This window comes from Melospiza georgiana, chromosome 5 (genome assembly GCF_028018845.1).
Source record: "Melospiza georgiana isolate bMelGeo1 chromosome 5, bMelGeo1.pri, whole genome shotgun sequence".
In the NCBI taxonomy this organism is placed as follows: Eukaryota; Metazoa; Chordata; class Aves; order Passeriformes; family Passerellidae; genus Melospiza; species Melospiza georgiana.
In genome coordinates this window covers 2,725,190-2,744,941 of record NC_080434.1, presented here as the reverse complement: position 1 = coordinate 2,744,941, position 19,752 = coordinate 2,725,190, and the positions used below count along the sequence as shown (strand labels likewise).

The following is a 19,752-nucleotide window of genomic DNA, read 5'->3' as shown; positions in this document are numbered from 1 at the left end:
TAAGTTGATGCAAATTGCAAGGCTTAAGTACCCCTAAACATGTTTTCCCTTAAAATCGGAATAGCTAAACAACCATTTTCTTGTTTACAGTAATTTCATCCCTGGCTAAATCAACAGCTGTACTGTATTAATGAACTCCACTTTGGGCAAAACATGTAAGTGACCTGTCTTTTCAATTTGAAAAGATTAAGAACTAAAACACTTTATTTTTTCCTAATGCTCTTGAAATAGAAATTAGCTAATCTCTCTGATAGCTAAGATAGCAGAGAGACAATGCGTATAAATGCAAAAATCCATGTGTGTTTGTGCAAAGTGAATTTTAGAACTGGGATTAAAAAAATGCAAGGTTAAATCCATGTCTGGTTTTTCTCAGCTATTTAGTTGTATTCCTTCCATAGGTATTGGTAATTCCTCCTCTAACATTTCATGCATAGATGCAGCTATTCATAATGAGATCTTAACTGCTACTACAGACAAATCTGGAGACCTCTAACACATACTTTCTTTCTAAAGTGACAGAAAACATGAGAGGCCACTACTATGTGTAGTCATTGTCACCTTATAAACAAGTCAAAAAAGTATTATGAAACACTTTTTTTGAGTATTCTAGCCCTACCAATTCTCAATTTATGTAACACAGTAGCACATCACACAGGTGACATTCAAAGCCAAAAATACCTCCCAAACCCATGTGAAGTAAGGTCCTTCTCATTTATTTTGTCACTGAAGTTTTCTAATCTCTTCTACTTGCATTACGTTTTTGTATTCATCTTATTCTATTTTTTTCTACACTGTTTACCCTCCTACTGCTTGTCTACTGCAGCCTGCACAGTACAGGATTTTGGCAATAGTGTAATACAAAACACACGAATGCCATGAAGAGCAAAGTGAAGCAAGTTAAAACTTGATCTCATTTATACTCTTGAGTTAATCTCATTCCAATAAAGCTGGGGATACTTCTGGTGTTTGCTATGGAAAGGAAATTTGTTGCTCCATCTAACCTCATCCCATTTAATTTTCCAAAACAAAAGATGGCAAAGAGAATCTGAATGAAGATATTTCACAGCTACAAACCATTATTGCTGCTACTACAGTGAGTATAAAAAGAGCAAAATTTATGGCCTACTTTTATTCCAGTCACTTCAGCATGGAAGTTTCTGGCTTCAGGGCAATTACCCTGTTTATGCTTTAGTTCCTCATAAATTAAAACACTTGCCTTTTGCCTGAGTTTATTCAATATATTATTAGTACTTGTGTAGCAGAAATTCACATAAACCAATGTACAGTAAACCAACCCTTAGTGGAAAGTTTTAACAACTGACATTTATGTCTTCATGCAATAGCAAAGCATTTTATAAAATGAGTGGACTGGACTCTTGTATAATGTATAAAGCATTATTACCTGAGTCTGGAGCAAGTCTGAATTTTTCTGCTCCTGTGCCATGCAGTGTGTAAGTAATTTCTGCATTGGAACGAATATCTGCATCTGTAGCAGACACCTGCATTATCAGCTTGCCAGGAAGGGCATCTTCAGGAACTGAATCAGCATATAAAGTCTGCAAGATTTCAAAGTTACATTGAAAAACTAAACATGTGAAGTAGGCAAAACTTGGAAAGGGGAGGGGGAAAAGGAATGATAGAGGAAATAATATTCTGTTTGAATGTCTGGTAACATATCATGCGAACCAGAGGATGAAATAACTTAAAATTAAAAGAACTTATGATTTTCTAATTAATTACTTCACATTTATTTGATTATTCAGAAAGGTATTTAATACTGCAGCTATAGGGATTTTTGGACATTAGTGCATTGCTCAGATCTTGAAACACTTGTAACTAATAATGAAATAAATAAGCTAATAATGAAATGTGTTCCCAAAATAGGAGTTTGCTAATTTCATTTTTCTCTCTTTTGGTGGATCATCTTTTCTAGGTCTGTCCCAATCTACAAGAAATTGATAGCTGCCCTTTTAATGAGACAAAAGCTTCTAGATTAAATTAAAAATAAGAAAAAGGATTCAGAATTTATTGGCACTAAGCACTCTTAGTGCTTAGCCCAACCATGTCAGGAATGTGTATTACATTAGAAGCACTAAGCCTTGTAACAACAATATTAACAAAGGGGAAAATAAAAGGAAAAAAAGCTAAAAATACTGACTTGCCACTCTGTGTATAACTGCAACCATTTGCACAGAAGTAACCAACATAAACACCAAGTAAGAAAAAGAATCCTACATCACTGTGTACTTGTCCTTCCTAGTACAAGGGAAGATTTCAACCCAGTAATATGAAATCTGTGTTCAAATATGAAAAATACAAGAGAGGCAGTAACATATTTTGCAGGGGCTATCTTCCTGAGTTCTTTCCATTCCTTATTTTTCATGTCCATTTTTGCAGACTATAAAAATCTGGTATGGTAGACAGCTTTGGAACAAGAAAACATTTATGGCTTACAGATTTTTGGTGTTGTTGACTGCAATTGCAGAGTAATGTTCCACTATTTTCAGCTCTTTTATCACAGGAAATACTCACATATTTCAACTGAGAAATGGGATTCAGCTTTCTTTAAAACTTTGTTTCTTTCATAAAATAGAGCATATAAACAATGATGGCTACAGCTTAAAATAATTCTTTTTGGAAAAAAATTAACATAGGAGAAATGTACTACAATTCTTCTTGTATCTCTCAAATACCCACTGAGTGTCAATGAATTGTCTTTGGATTTTTAAAAAAATCTGTCTGTGAAGTATCTTTTATTTAACAGCAATCTATCTTAGTAGTCCAAATTTTGTTACTGGTTTAAAAGGAACAGCTATTTGTCAGTCTCCTGAGAAGCAATTTCAGAGAAAATGTAAATTTTATGTATGAAAGCAGCTGGAAATGGAAGATACAAGACTGCCTACCTTTTCACAAACAGGGCTATTATCATTAGCATCAAGGACTTTAACCTCCACCACAGCTTTAGCTGCAAAGGTCCCATCAGTAGCTGTAATATTTAGAAGATAATTATCCTTTTCTTCCCTGTCCAGAGGCTTTTTGACATAGACCTTCCATTCATTCTGTAAATTTTCAATAGCAAACTGTCCCAAAGGATCACCTCCTGAAATATAAAAAGAAATACTATTACTCGATCAAAATTAAGGTATAGGGAAAAAAAAAAAAAAAAGAAAGAAAAAAGCAGGCATTTTCTGTGGCTTTATGAGGAAACAGCTTCATTTCCCAGGTAGAAATTGTCAGTAGATGCTCACACAACCAATTAATCTGTGGCCAACAAAATCCATAAAAATTAATTTAGAAATTCATGTAGCATTATAGAAAACATCATATCATGAAATACACTAACTAATAAATAAATAAATAATAAAATATTTCACTGGAAATTAACAGCCTATTATTTTGTGAATTTTTATGCATTTTTTCTTTAACTGCATCTCTAATCTACATACAGTTTTTAAAATTAAATTTGATATATAAATAATACACAGAGAAAGGCATCTTAAGCAAGGCACACATGAAACAAAGCCAACTAAAATTCATTTTTCCACTGAAGTTTTTAAAATTCACATTAAGACACATACATTCTTTCTTTGCAGTTCTATGGTTTTCAAACACTTTCCAATCTCTTCAAAGATTAAGCTGCATCTCCCATCATTCCAGCACCACTCAAACAGTTATTCTGACATTACCCAAAAAGTCTTACCTGTGATGTAATAAAAGACTTGTCTATTGGTTTCTTCTGTATCAGCATCTGTTGTACTCAGGATGGCAATTACCCCTCCAGGAGGGTCGTCCTCACTGACTGTTCCCTTATAAATCTCTGCAGTGAACCGTGGAGGATTGTCATTCACGTCTGTGACAGTAACTTCAACCACAGCCATAGAAGACAGCTGGATCTTTTCACCCCGGTCAGATGCAACCACTGTGATCTTGTATTTGTCTCGTTTCTCGTGATCAAGTTCTTTCAGAGTGGTAATCCAGCCAGTTTCCATGTTTATGGTGAAAGATTCTATAATGTCAGGCTCTTGAGAAGGATCCAAGCTGTAAGTAACCTGCCCATTGAGTCCTGAATCTAAGTCAGTTCCTTTAACCTGTATGACTCTTGTTCCAGCTGGTGTGTTTTCTACAATGAATGCTTCATATGGGTTGGATTCCAAAATGGGTTTGTTATCATTTGTGTCTTTTACTTGAATGCTAACCTCTACTGAGGAAACAACATTATAATCTTCATTTGCATACTGTGCTTGAACTGAGAACTGGTACCACTTAGTTGTTTCATGATCAAGGTTCTTCTCAAGTTTCAACTCTCCAGTCTGTCGGTCAATCACAAAAAAGTCATCTCTGTTGCTTTCAGGAGTGTTCCCTTTAATCAGACTATACACCAAGGTCTGATTATGCTCTGCTTTGATAACATCTATCACAGTTCCAATTGGAATGTCCTCAGAGACAGTATAAGAATAAAATGGTTCTGAAAATTTTGGTGTAGACACTTCTGGTGGGAGTATTCTAGCATAGACAGGAACAACTGACTCTTTCTGGGGGGATCCACCATCAATTGCTCTAACAAGGAAAGTAAGAAACTCATTTTCCAAACCAATTAAGCTTTCTTTTGTAGTAATTATACCAGACAATGAATCAATTTCTAAATTCTCTTCTACGTTTTCAGACTCTGCTTCAATAGAATATGTGATGTCTGCATTTGTACCTTCATCAGCATCAGATGCCCAGACTTTAATGACCGAAGTACCCCGTGGAACATCAGTCCCGATGTTTACTTCATACTCTGTTGCTCGGAATTGAGGAGCATTATCATTGTCATCTGTAAGTATGACATTAACAGTACAGAAAGCAACTTTCCCTCCTGAATCTTTGGCCATTAAACTAATGGCAATGACTTTTTCTGCTGGAGTTTCACGGTCAAGCTTTTCAGAGGTAAATATCTGCCCTCTCTCATTTGTATAAAATCTGTCTTTGGCAAAGTCATTTACAATGTGGTAAGTGATGCGGCCATGTGTACCAGAGTCTTCATCTGTAGCTTTAACTTCAGTAACCAAAGTATGCAGTGGAGCATTTTCCGCTAGTTCAACCTCATACTCATTCTGGCTGAAAACAGGACTGTGCATGTTGGCACTGATTACACTTATATGGACTTGGGCTGAGCTTCTGAAGACACCATCAGAAACCGACACATTAAGATTATAATGTGACTTCAGTGTCTGTCTGCGTAGGTTTGAGATGGTGATAATGCCAGTTTTACTATCAATCACAAAATTCTTCTGATCATTGCCTGTCAGAATGGAGTACTCCAGCTTGCCAACATCTGAGCTATCAGCATCTGAGGCTTGCACACATGTCACAAAATGTCCTCGAGGAGCCAGTTCACTAATTTTGGCTTCATAAAGCAATTGGCTAAAAAGAGGCGGGTTATCATTGAGATCAGTTACATCCACAGTTACAATAGTATCACTACTCAAGGGCAGCATGCCACCATCTATGGCCCTTATTAGTAACTTGTGCTGCTTAATTTGTTCGTAGTCCAAAGTTTTTGCTGTAAGAATGAGTCCAGTGCTGCTATCTACGTGAAAGTAGTCATGACTTTCACTATTATCCTCAACCAAGTGATAGGAAATTCCCCTGTTGGTTCCAGAATCGGCATCTGTAGCGCTCACTTGTGCAACAGATGTTCCAACAACAGATGCTTCAGAAAGTGTTGCAATGTAAGACTGCTCTGTGAACACAGGAGGATTGTCATTGATGTCTTCCACTATTATGTCTACAAACACATCAGCATGTGCCCCATTTAGGGAGTCAGTTGCTCGAACGCTCAGTTTATAGGCTGGATGAGACTCAAAGTCAAGAGGGGCAACAACATTTATAACTCCAGTGTTGAAGTTGATAGTGAACTGATTGAAAGGATCTCCACCTGTGATGCTGTAAAACACCTTGAGTCCTTCAGGGCTGTTTGCTTGTACGTGTACCACAGGACTGTGGAGCTGAATGTTTTCTGGTATCTCTGCACTGTAGAAAGGCTTTTCAAACACTGGCATAGCTTTACTCATAACTGTAATTGGGACTGTAACTTCAGCTGAAAATGCAGGGTCTCCTCCATCTTTTGCCACTACTGTGACCAGATACTCCTTATTTAGTGTGTCTGGTTCAAACTTCTTCTTCAGGGAGATTTCACCAGTAGGATCAATTTGGAAATGTTCATGATGTTCTTTGAGATAGTAACGCACCTCTCCATTTTTGCCTGTATCTTTATCTACTGCTGTCACACGTTGAACAACATGGCCTGCTTCCGAGTCTACTTTAACAGCAGCATAATACGGAAGATTGACAAAAAATGGAATGTTATCATTTACATCTTCTACTGTGACTTTAACTACAATGTGTGCAACAACTGATGGTTTATTTTCCTCTGTCACTTCCACGACCACATCAAAAGATTCTTGCTGTTCACGATCAAATGGTATTCCTGTTGTGGAAAGGACTCCTGAAGTTTGGCTTATTTTGAATCTGCTGTCTGGATTTAGAATATGGTAAAACAAAGGCTTATTCATTTGATTCCCTATAGCAGTAACAACAGCTATTGTTTTTGCCTCTGTGGAATTCTCCTGCACTGTTGCAGAGTAAGAACTCTGTGTGAACTTCAGCTGGCTTGCTTTGCTTTCTTTCACATTAATTTTTACAGATGCAGTGCTTGCAAATCTGCCATCAGATGCTCTCACAGTTAACTCATATCTGCTTCTTAACTGAGTTGTGTTTTGTACTGTTATATCGCCAGTCTTAGGGTTTATTGAAAATTTTTCTCCAATGTTGCCTTCAATAATGGAATAAATTAATTGGGAAAAAATGCCTGAATCTGCATCAGTGGCATTTACACTGATGACTTTCACGCCTTTATAAGTTGGAACCAGAAGGGATGTCTCATATAGCTCTCTTGAAAACACGGGAGGGCAATCGTTGATGTCAATCACATAAATAGTAACATTAGCTGCATATTCCGCATATAGACGTGGTGTGCCTGTATCATGTACTTGCACTGAAAAGCGGAAAATATTTGTCTCCTCATAGTCCAGACTCATTACTGTCCGAATGGCACCAGTGCTCGAATCAATGGCAAAATACTGGCGCACAGATGGTTCAACAATTTGATAAACAAGCAAAGCATTAGATTCTTTATCAGCGTCTGTAGCTCGAATTACTAATGGGATATTCTTGTCAGTCAGAACCACACTGTTAATTGAAGCTGATTCACTGATGAGCCCTGTATATTCAGCCTGCATGAAAATTGGTGCATTGTCATTCTCATCCCGAAGATGTACCAAAACTGTTGCATTACTGGACAAGCCAGCCATGTTTGTTCCTTGCACAGTAAGAGCATAAGAAGGCAAAGTCTCAAAATCAAGTATCTTCTGAGTAATGATGACACCTGAGTTGGGGTTGATAGCAAAGGCATCATCTGAATTACCATCTTTTATTTCATAAACTACAGAAGACTGACTGTACGCTGTAACCATTCCAACAAAACTGCCAATGTTGGCACTTTCAGTGATTTCTGTAGAATATTCTTTGGCTGTGAATTTTGGTGAGGCATTATCAGAAACTGTAACAAATATGTGCACAGAGGTCACTTCACTCATTGGAGGATGTCCTTTATCTGTAGCTTTTACCATCAGGTTGTATTCTTCCTGGTTACTACGATCTAATTCCTTTGCAATTTTAATCATACCCAAAATGGGATCAATAAGGAAGGAATTTCCAATATTCCCTGTGAAGAAAGAAAAAACAATTAAAAAGAGGAATACAGAATTTAAGGGATGACTGCTTATTTAGCTCTATACTTAAAAAGACATAGATGGAACAGAGACTATGAGCAGACAGAACAGAGACTATGAAAATTTCTTAGTTTTGCTTGATAAACACTTGTTATCCTGTCTGGAAAGTTTTCTGTAATCAAGAGCTGGCAGTAATTCTAACTTTACTTGTGGGAATACTGCGTAAAATATAGTTAGCAAAGCCATCCAGGACTTGAAAATTAATGTAAAAATTTTCCTTTAGCAAACTTAAACATCAGCTGTAGCTGAAAGGAACTTATATTCAGAAGTTAACATTAGTGGAATAAAAGTTACATTTTATAATCTAAAACAACTGGAATGTTTTGGATGAGAAAAAAAGAAGGGTTGTAACAAACAATTGTGAATCTTAATTGTTTATACAAGTATTGTTTAAATGACTGATTCAAAACCAAACTTTTTAAATTGGACAAATAGTTACCTCTCTCTTAATTTCCTATTGATACACAGACAAGTTATTCCCTGTGACTGTATCAGAAGAAAAATAATGCCTGCTGACAAGAACCAGCTGCCATTTAACACTTGTTTGCTTCAAATTTTGAAATATACAGATGAACTACACTGCATACAAGACCCTGCTTATGTATAAAATATGCTAAGATTTAACATTTTACTAACCTAAAAAATGACATTACCAAAGCCATAATCTCAGGATGAAAAAAATTCTTTAAAAACTTCTGAGTTCTGCACACAAGTAGGCAAGAAGGAGGTTTTGTGTTTTGAGCTTTTTTTTCACTGTTGGTTCTTTTTGGTTGGGTATTTTCGGGTTTTTTAGAGCAGACTCTAAACACAGTGGCATTCTTAGAATATCCCATTACATATCTAAGCAGCCATTACAAGCATTTAAGGAATGTTCCTTCCATTTGCCTGGAATATCAATTATAATGCCTTAACCTCCCAGTAGATCACCATCCTATAAAATAAACCTTACAGGTCTTACATTTACTCGTACAAAAAGCTAGAAGAAAGGAACAGAACAGCATGTCACTTCATTCTAGACTGCAGGCACACACATTTTTTCTTGCCATTGTTTGGCATTCAGAAAACAAGACTAACAAAATGGGAAGGAAAGAGAAAAATTTCATGGACGTTGGTGCCTTGCTTAGTAAATGCTTAGTAAATGTCATATTTCTAGAAATGACAGAAAAATCTCATGTAGTTTAAGCAAGTTATGAGACACTCAAAACCATTCATTCTTGTCAGAGTATCATAATCACAGCTTTGTTTTAATACAATGTTAAAGTGTGCTTTCACATGAAAACAGCACTTTGGGGAAATAAAGAAAAATATTTATAGTAAATAATTCCTATCCTTTACACAGCAATTTATGTAAAATTTTAAAAAAAGCACATATCACTTTGCATGCAACAGAAACTGAGTAACCTTTTGCCTGTTGTTGTCCTCTTTAATATATAGTCTCTTATGCTTGTTACTGGGATTTTTTATTTAAATTATTTTTTACCTTAAAAACAGTATTTCACATAAGGAGTGACATTTAAATAACTCTTTTTTTTTCTAGTCATGGTATCTATAAAACTCAGGACCTTGATAATGGCAAACTTGTATGAATTCAGATTTAATGGACTGAATCAAAATCTACTTCTGTCTGGTAAGTGAACTCAATCCATGTCATCCTGATTTCTAATATTAAAAATTGCCACAATTTGAACCACATTATTGTAGGCAAGTTCAGAAAGATGTACTGAGGTTAAAAATAAGGAGCAGTTCTCTTCTGGCCTGCAATCTGGAAGGAGTCTTAATGCCAAACTGACCAACTCTTAAGGAATTTCTCAAATATTTTAATAAGTTAGAATAGCAGTCCCACTACTAACATCAGCCACAGGGAAGTATAGAAAGCAGCCCCTTCTTTGCTGCATCTATTAAAAAAATTACCTTATAGGAGTTTGGTGCATGCATATTTAAGTTATTTTGAGCTCCTTACTTCTGCATTATATTAAACACAAAAGCACTTGTCTCAAGCTCTTACTCAATTCATCAAATCCTTGCTTTGCCTATGCCACAGAAAATAAGACCTACAATATCAAAATAGAATGCAATCTTAGACCTGAATGGAATGATTTCTTACAGAAATTACAGATTCTGTAATTTCTAAAGAAATTACTCCTTTTGAGCATTACAAGATGGCTTTTTCTTCCCCTACTCCTAAAATACGCAAAATGTATCTAGAGGAAAATATAAATAACTAAAGGATATAGATGAATATTTTTAATTTTCTTTTAAATACTCTGAGGCTGTGTCTTCAATACATCTCTCAAAATACGGCACATAAACCTGCACTACCTCCCTTTTTTCACGGATATGTTTTCACACGTCCACAGCTGAAAAAAAACCATCAGCGAGTTCAACAGACTGGAAACGTAAGGAAGCGACTGTACCTGATTCAATGGAGTAAACGATTTCTGCATTTTTCCCTTTGTCCTTATCCAGTGCCGTAACCTGGAGCACCGCTGATCCAACAGCTGCTGACTCGTGCACTCGTCCCTCATAGGCAGGGCTGGTGAACCACGGCGCGTGATCGTTGGTGTCGCTGACACTGACCACCACCCTGGCGTAGTTGCGCTTCACAGGAACATCCTGGTCTCGCACCTGCAACGGTCAGCACACCACCAGGAATCAGCACTGCAACTTCACCAGTTCACTGTAGATTTCATGTGTCTCTTTGCTGATTTATGTTGATTTATGTCCGGTGATAGCTCAGGGATGCCACTTGCTCGGTTTCTCGGCTGTTTAGGTGGCCTGGAAAGGCCCAGGGTGGCCTTGGACAGCCCGGCGCTTCAAAGGACGAGGAGAGACTTCTGATCTTGTCTCGGTCTCGGTGTTTATTAATTGTTTATCTAAAAGATTTTCTTTCAGCCCGACAGAGGTCTGCACAGCAAGTCAGCCATGGGCACACTCTGCAACCCCCGGGGCGGTCACTTATCTTTATATCCAGAATTACGTGTACAATATTTATAATTTTTCCCCAATACCTTCTACCCTTATTAATCGGTGCACTTCTAGTAATGACCAATCCCAAAGTGCCACCATCACCACAGAAGATGGAGGCCAAGAAGAAGAAGAAGAAGAAGGACAGGACACGCCCCAATTCCTCCATCTTACTTCTCTAGACCCCCCTGTACAGAAATCCTAAACCCTGTGTTTCACACTCTAATTAACTTATCCCTTCACCATTCACCCAGTGAAATCCTCCCATCCTCATACAGGTGTCGTCTCCTGTGTAGGATCAAAGTCCAGCCACCAGACACTTCTGGCAACATTCCAGGACTCCCGAGCCCCCCAAGGGTGGTCTCGGCCACTCTGCACCTTCATCCTGAGGTGCTGAGATCCCACAGTTCACCAGACATCAGCAGCAATTCAAGGCGCAATCAGGCACAGAGCCAAAGACCGCACAAAAATTGGAGGTACACGTAAGCGTTTGAATTACGGGGACAAACTGAAAGGACGTTAAAAAGTATCCGCGTGTAACTCACAACAGAAGAAATCTCACGCGTGCTCACCATTATTGTGAGAATGTGCTGGTTCATGGTCTCGTGATCCAGTTTTTCTGAGGTATAAAGAGAGCCAGTTGCAGGGTCCAGACGAAATTTCTTAAGACTAATGGGATCAGTGCTGCCCTGCATAGTGTAAATCAGTTTATTCTTCTCATCTCTGTCTGTAGCACTGACTTGCAGAATTTCTGTCTCTGGTAAGGTATCCTCAGGAATAACAACTTCATATTTTGAAGCAGAAAACTGAGGCCTGTGATTATTTGTGTCTATGACTTTGATGTACACCTGAAATGATACAATGGGAAAGGGAAAACATTGATGACATTTGGTAAAAAGAAATGAAAGGAGGATATTTCATTAAAAATTAGACCATCATACTGAAGTAATACCACCTCAAGACAATTTTATTTTGCTGAGAGGAGGAGAGATTCAAGACGTCTAGGGAAGAAGAATGTCACTAAAGCCAAATCTGCCTCACCTTCCTTAAAGTCAAACAAGAAATCTATACAACCAGAAACATCTTAGATAAGACATCTTAAAGGGAATAATATTTGTCCAAAGGAAGACAAAAAAAATTCCTTGTTAATTTTGGAATTAAACATTTAAAATATACAATATGGATCCTAGAGTAGGTAAAAGTACTGCTTTGGGGTGCAAATTTACAATGTTTTTTCGAGGCAGTGCATGCATAATACTCCTCCTTGCCCTCACATAAAACCAGTCCTCTTTCAGCCCCTCACACCTGCAAGCATAGGCAAGAACAGAGAAGTAGTGGAATTGCCATAAAAGTGCATTATTTTGAAGAACTGCAGGTGGTTTTGTTTACTATTCTCTAGCAATGTAGCCCAATTTCAGCATAGCTCACTGGTCACCGACAGGATTTCTCTGAAGTTACAGTTACATTAAATCTGATGCTTCAAAATCCATCTTTGTATAACATTGCTCACTGGACCCACATGAGATCCCTGCGGCCCCACTTGCTTTACACAGCACCAAAGTTTTGTATGAAAAGGGTGAGACAGACAGACAGCCACCATCCTGTTCCTTCAACAGTGATAACACCAGACAAGTAACAGGAATGCAAAGGAGTTGGCAAGCAGACAGCAAAGCTCCAGCAACACACAGCTAAATTCAGGTTCTTTATGTGCTGCACGTACAGCCATGCTTCCATCCATCCAAAGGTTAGGAGCTTTGTACACATTTGTTAAGGGCTATATATAAACAGGTTTTTTAAAATAGGGACTTACAATTCTGTAAGTGGGTTAAATTACTCTTTGGAGACACTTACGGCTTTCCATTGCTAACTGGTGGAGTCTGCAGGTGTAATTTAGAGAAGGTACCAAACTGCATGCAGAAGAAACTAAATTAGATGAATCCTGATAGTGTCAAATAATTAGGAAATGCTAGTGCTCTTGCTACAGGAAGAAGAAATGTCAACCTTGCAAAACTAGCATCTTACTCTAAAACTGAATAGTTTGGCACACTGATAAAATCCCTTGCAAGATGTTGCTATGGAGACTAAGGAGTTTGGTTTTGTCACGGATCAGAAACAGATTAAAGAAAAGAAACAAAGAGTTAGACTAAATATTGACTTTCAGTGGGGAGAAATATTAATGGTACGTGATCCAGGATACATATTAGGACAAGTTTTTAAATACATTAACAACAAATTAACTTGGAAAATGAAGAGTAAGTATTACATTAAATATGTGATCTTTTTACATTGTTATGATTAAACAGGATGCAATAAAGCAAAATTTTGTATAAATGAAATACATGATAATGCCTCGTGGAAGAAGACAAAAAGGTCTAATACACTTACAAAGTATTTGAGTAAAAATAGCTGCTCACTGAAAAACTGTGCTCAGGAAAATTAAAAATTATACCAAATGAAGATGAACAAACAGTTTAAAAAAATATACAGCCCCAACACTCAATACAACTCAACTTCTGCATAAATGAAAGTTTTAAAGGCCCTATACAATTACAACACTTCATTAATGGATAATGTGCTTTCAGAATGAACTCATCGCCAATTATTTTATTAACTTTCCATCACCAAGAAACTATTAAGGCCAGACTCATAAAAAAAAAAAAAACCACCGAAGTGAAAAGATGAGGTGTAAAATGCAATGAATTTAAATTAAAATCTCTATTTAAGTTCATGTCTATTTCCACTTCCAAATGAGGAAACACAGAAACATAGGTTAAAATTGGAAGTGAGAAGGTGTGCAACTACAGAGCAATTCTGTTAAGCAAATCTTTGGAGCAGAAGACATGGCCACCTGTGCTGTTGGTAGTACAGAAAACAAATAAAGAAAAATAGCATTACTAGAATGGAGCACCACAAAAATCCCCATGCAAACAACTAAGTTAAATGCCAGGAATGTAGTAAGGAAACCCTATTTTCAATTCAGGAGTTCTTACTGAGGCTAAGTGACAAGTGCCAGATGTGCAATTACCTTTTAATTGTAAGAGGACCAAATTTTCACGTAAACTGTTAAGACCTTGAAGTTAAATGGAAAGCACTTGCAGAAAGAATTGTGAGTGCAGTTTTAAAGACCCATACAGAAAAATATGGTTTAGTGTGCCTGAATACAGGAAGAACTTGCGTAATTCTAACATAACATGCAGTATAAAATAAAACTAGCTTCTGAACATTTCTCAATCAAATGACAAGATTCAATTCAAATGAAATATGCTAATATTATCTTTTAAGAAAGAGTTGCACATTAAAGAGGCACAATATAGAAAAGCTTAACATCAGCAGACCACAACGTAATCTTTGAAAAAAAATGCTCTGGAACTAAAGAAACTTCATTTATTTTGCAAAAATATGCAAGGGCTGTGTTGCACAGCTGCCTTCTGCCCACAGATCCCACTGAGAGCAATGTACACTGGTTATAAGAGAACAAAGCAGGATTACTTTGAGGAAGGACTTAAAATCTATTAATAATCTGACAGGTGAAACCTAAATTTGCATAGGGATGTACTGATTGCTACTAAGAAGTGAGACGTGCCATTGACAAAGCATACTCAATGTGCACTGTTTAAACATAATGTTTAGATTTTAGGTTACTTTATTATCATTTTTCATTTACTGATTCTGTGTGGAGTTTAAAATCTACTCCTGTCCCATAATTACATTACAGTTACATTGACATGCTTATATAATTTTCATAAATAATAAGTTGTATTATCCAGAGATGATATAACTTCATTCCAGCTCTGTCTCTGTAGAGCAATGCAATTGCAGGCAAAATTACAAGAAAAGACGTAGTAAATGAAGATTATTCTATACTTCATTCCCAAAGTATCAGGTCCATATGGATTTTGCAAAAAAGTAACATTAAATATTCTGCAATAACAAAGCAATAGGTAAAATGCTGCAATTAGCTGTAAGCCATCTGAAATATTACTTTCACTGAAAGAAAGATATATATAGCAATGACTGCAAGTGGCTATAGCTAGAAACAGGACCATTTCTTTTGGTTTTCCCCCAAAAATCAGTTCAATAGTTCATTTACCACTACTTAGAGCCTGTGAATAACATCTTCTGCTTGCGTACATAGGTATGCCGACTTGTGGGATTTAGTTATTTAATTTCTGTATTTTTATTTTATTTTTAATCGTAATCCTTCCAAGCCTGACACTAGTATTTTCTAGCATCATGTCAAACACCACTACTGTAGGCCTGGAATTTGTTTGTCCTTGTTTTGCCTCATGCATTTGGCATTTAGATGCATGCAAAATTCTAATAGACTCCACGCCTACTATGGGTTTATTTTTCAAAAAAGCTATTTAACTGAAGTCCTGAAAGAGTCAAATGCTCTACAGATGTTAATGGCCCGAGGCCAGCAAATGCCTTCCAGTTTAAAGTCAGATTCAATACACTGCTTTTACACAGTAAGGTTTTCATTTCTTGTGCCCCTCCCCAATTTCTTGCAAATGCCATTTCCTTTTTCAAATTAAATGTAAAATTACTTACTCTGCTGTTAATCAAGATCTGCTAAATTGGTTATATCCACTGTTTATAGCAATTACTTTGTAAGCTAAAATCTCTGTGTGGCATATTGTTGTTCCTCATGTATTCACTCAGAATTCAGAATTTCTTTTGCCTGTCACTCCATTTTAACTGTTCATCAGCTCTTAGAAGAATCCAATGCCACATCAGCACTTAAACTTCAATCATCAGTATTTTTGCAGTGAGTAATGGAGTTTACACACTGGCAGCCATAAATCACACCTTCAAATTGGATTTAGTATCAACATTTTTAACCTCCTAATTTAAGCCTGATCTGAAATGCATCTTTTGAGGGATAGTCCTGAGGGTTACTTTAACAGATTAGTGCATTTGGGCAGCCCAGGAGTTATGGGGGAGATAAGAGAATCAATTAAAATCAGGATCATGCACCAACAGCTGCAGAATTTGAACTAATCCACACTCCACAATCTAATACACCACACTGAGACTCCAACAACAACAGTAAAACTTGCCCTTGTCCCATGAGTAGGGCAAAGGAAAGACAGGGCAAAGGAAGCCTTTGTGCTTGTTTGTAACAGAAACCACAGTCCCTGACCCTGCCAAGCCTGAGAGAGAAAGACACGAAAAACAATCACAGAAAAAGCAATCACAGAAATTACAAATGTGAGACTACTACTCCAGTTCTTCTGGAGAAGAGTGCTGTGGGGTAAATGTTTATAATGATCACTTAGCTTTACAAAATGTTAAAATAACAAATTCTTTTAAGGAACAAAAAGTACACTGTGCATTCCCCAAGAAGAACTGAATGAATCACATAACTCAGAGGAAAAGAAGGGGTGAGGGTTAAAGTAATTTTCTGACCTTCCCATTCTTGGTTGTTCTAAAAGACAATGCAGATTATGGTTCAACTGTGACAGCCCAGGACACGTGCATAAATTCAGCTATGCCAGCAGCAGCACTGGACAGGCTATCTGCATTCACCAAGGCCCTACATTAAGCCTTGCCCAGTCCCCAGGCTACCCCAACACCCTGTATGATGGCACCTTTGAATGCATTTTTGGTGGTGGGGGGGAAAGTGTGTATGGAAAAGCCTCTTGCTGTCTTTTTGAATGTTAGCTGAATTTGTGTTTCCTCTATTTTTTTTTTGTCCTGAGAAATTCCTGCCTTCTCTCCAGCATTCTGTAATCACTAGAAGTGAATCTGCTCAATATTTGTACTACAAGTAGGCGAATTTAATAAATTTTCAGCAGGATTCTTTAAACTGTTTATGGTGGTTATCAGCACCAGAGGCAATGGCACCACAGCTATGGTTGCAGAAAGCTCCTACTGGGAAACATGTTGCTGCCTTTGAAGAGTCATGGTCTAGAAAAATCACTCACAATTGTCACCTCTTAAGAGAAGGCATTTCTTAAAGGAAATTGCTAAACTTGTTCACCTTCTACTATCAAATTTACTCTATTTGACCTATCAAGCCTCCAGACATGCAGCCACCTCAATAAAGATTCTGTTTAAAATCCTTAACATTGACAAAAAACATCTTCTGGCTAAAAGCAGAAGACAACACATAAGACATTAGAAAACATTACAGAAAAACATATGCACTGCACAGAAGCTGAACAAGAAGAAATTGTATCTGTAGCACAGATCTCCATGTACAGAAAAGACAGCAGCAACCCACTTATTGCTCTTTGAGTGTCTGAAGGGAAGGTCAATGATAGGGGTAGGTAATACAGACACATCACTGTCCAAGCTCAACAGTCTTTAATCAGTAAATAAAGCCTTGCCTTTCTATCTGGAAGAAAAGAGAAGCTCCTCTGTAATCATGGCTCTACTCACACCAACCTCAGCTAAGCTGTATTCTCAAATATATTCAGGTTCTGGGATGGGGAAAGACACTAGATGGCAAAAACAGGTGGGATATACATCATAAACTACTTTACTATGAATTGGACAATACTGTCACAAAAGGCTTCTGCAGCTTTAAGTGAACTTATTAGTCCAACTGCAAAGAATTGCCACCATCAGAGAGAGCTTTAGTAAAAAGGTAATTTTAAAACATTGGTTTGTCTGAGGTTGCTGCTTTTTTGGAGATTGCTAAACAATCTCTACTTTCACCAAAACTAAAATAAAGTATTTGGGAGAATACAAAGAGATGTTATAATCTAAACCTTGTTTCTGTACATACACTATGCAGAAAAAGCAGCTTAGTTTCTTGGATATTGTACAACTGGTCATCCACAGATCGTCCCAGGGGGAGGGGAACCACAAAATTTTAAAATAGTTGTCTTTAAATTTCAAGTACAGTAATCACTTCATGTAGTGATTTTGGAGAAGCTTGTAAGGAGGAGTAATTCAGAGGAGTAGTATAAATCCTTTTCTTGTAAGAGAGTCATGCATGCAGGGGCTTAGTTTCTGTTTTCATTTATTTAGCTGCAGGAACATGTTATAACTTAAAAACTGTTGGTTCAGACTACAATATAGTAACACACCACCTTTACATCTAAACCACCAAAAAACATGGGTCTGTGAATATCAGAATTCACTTCAATTTTAGACAAAGTCTCTAATTTAAACAAACCATGTTCATTGCCTAGGATTAAAAAAATGGTGAGAAGAAAACCCAACAGCTTCCCCATCCTCCAGCTACAAACTCTTTTTATAAGTGCTTCATCAGAAAGTTTGTTACCTGAGTGCTGATAGTTCTGGTTCCATCTGTTGCTTCTACTGTCAAGTTGTAATTTGATTTCTGTTCTGCATCAAGAGGTCTTGCAACAATGATAGTTCCTGTGCCCTTGTCCACATCAAATCCACTGTCATAGTTGCCACCTTGTTCAGGGAATTGTGAGAGGGAGAAGTTAATAAAATGCATTATTGTATCATCGTTTTTATGTATGATCATGTTCTGTCTTCCAATGCTTAATGAAGGTGGAAATATATATACATATATTTATACATACATTTAGTTTAAATACTTTAGGTTTTTTTCCTGGTAACCTGATATGCTGCTAATAGATATTTAAAACTGAGTAGTTTTGGACAAAGCTGACTTGCCCAGCTCATGGGAAGTCATCAGGGACATTCTTATTAGCAAGATTCACTACTTATAAAAAAAAAAAAAAAAACAAAACCATGGAATTTAATGATTCCATACAGCAGGAAATTGAGAATTACTGCACCAAATGCAAGTTTCTTTTGGGCAGATTATCAGCTAATAAGTGAAAAACATACTTTTTATCAAAATACATTAAAATCCCATTTGACATACAGTCAAATTTTTGTCTTTTGGAGCAGAATACATATTATTATATTCATATGTGATTATAGATAAGGCTGAAAAAGCTGCAGTACCTCCAAAGGATTATCATCTTAATGTTGAGCATCTAAGGAATTTACTATCTCAGTCTTACTGAGATAGAATAGTGCTAAATGTTTAAATCCGATGTTTAAATATGGTCAAGTTCCTTTTCTGAAGCAAATTATCTTAATTTCCCTTGTGAAACTTTCAAATTACTCTTTGAAATATAGTTAAATAACTGTGTAGATCAATAGCTACACTCAGTTGTTTAAACATTTAATTGATCATCATCTTGCCACTTGGAGCAGACTGCCCTGAGAATGCAATGTCCATTAAGTCCAAATACTATTAGTGATGATGAATACTGCCATTTAACTACAATTGCTTTAGACCTCTCAATAAAGTGCCTAAAATGGAAGAATCAATTCTTATTTTGGTCAAGCCAGTGCTAGATATGGCAAACCAATTTTTCCTAATTATGGGCATGTGTTTTTCTAATTATATTTTACAAGGCTAGCAGATAGCATTCAGATATCATCTGAGTGCTTTTTTTTTTCTTTAACAAGATTATACATGCTAAGCTTTGCAAATCACTAAATGTGTTTTATGAAAAGCCAAGCTTAGAAGTGAGATGGTGAAGTTCCAAAGGTTGCAAATTTGAACTTAGTCCAAGAAAAAAACAGTAAATACTGAAATGAGCCCCCATTCACATGTAAAAAGGATTTCACTTTTAGAAGGTTCCACTGCATGACAAACATATCAGTTTAGGAAAGATGGGCTGGATTCTGCTTCACTGGATTTGAGATATTTGGTAATGACCAACATCACATAATTTTTCTAGTTCAATTGAAAGCCAACTCCTCTTACTGGTCCAGCAGCAGTTTCTGAATCACTCAAATGGACAGAAACTGGACATGATGAAAGGCAGCAGCTTTTTTCTTAACAGATGAATTTTTTTAATGGTCTTTGTGTAGTATGTCAGTTTTAGAAGGTGAATCTAGTTTTTCCTTTCATAGCTGGCAGGCAAAACCATTTTCTCAGATGTCTCAATGAAGTTCACTACATTTTAAGGGAAGAGTAAAGTGAATGAGCATGAACTGGTTCAGTCAG

General features: G+C 36.8%; 1 protein-coding gene across 5 annotated transcripts in view; it reads right to left on the bottom strand.

Annotated features, from left to right (window-relative positions):
• FAT1 (FAT atypical cadherin 1) overlaps positions 1-19,752 on the bottom strand; it is a 99,772-nt gene that overhangs the window by 23,641 nt on the left and 56,379 nt on the right. For all 5 annotated transcript variants that reach the window (XR_009114417.1, XM_058023816.1, XM_058023818.1 and 2 more), the window contains 6 exons: positions 18,034-18,173; positions 11,372-11,647; positions 10,250-10,460; positions 3,701-7,768; positions 2,904-3,100; positions 1,403-1,556 (listed from right to left, as the gene is read on the bottom strand). Coding sequence is in view for 4 of the 5 variants with exons in the window: in XM_058023816.1 (XP_057879799.1) it covers positions 1,403-1,556; positions 2,904-3,100; positions 3,701-7,768; positions 10,250-10,460; positions 11,372-11,647; positions 18,034-18,173 (5,046 nt within the window). In the remaining variant the exon portion in view is untranslated. The remainder of the gene's footprint in view (positions 1-1,402; positions 1,557-2,903; positions 3,101-3,700; positions 7,769-10,249; positions 10,461-11,371; positions 11,648-18,033; positions 18,174-19,752) is intronic.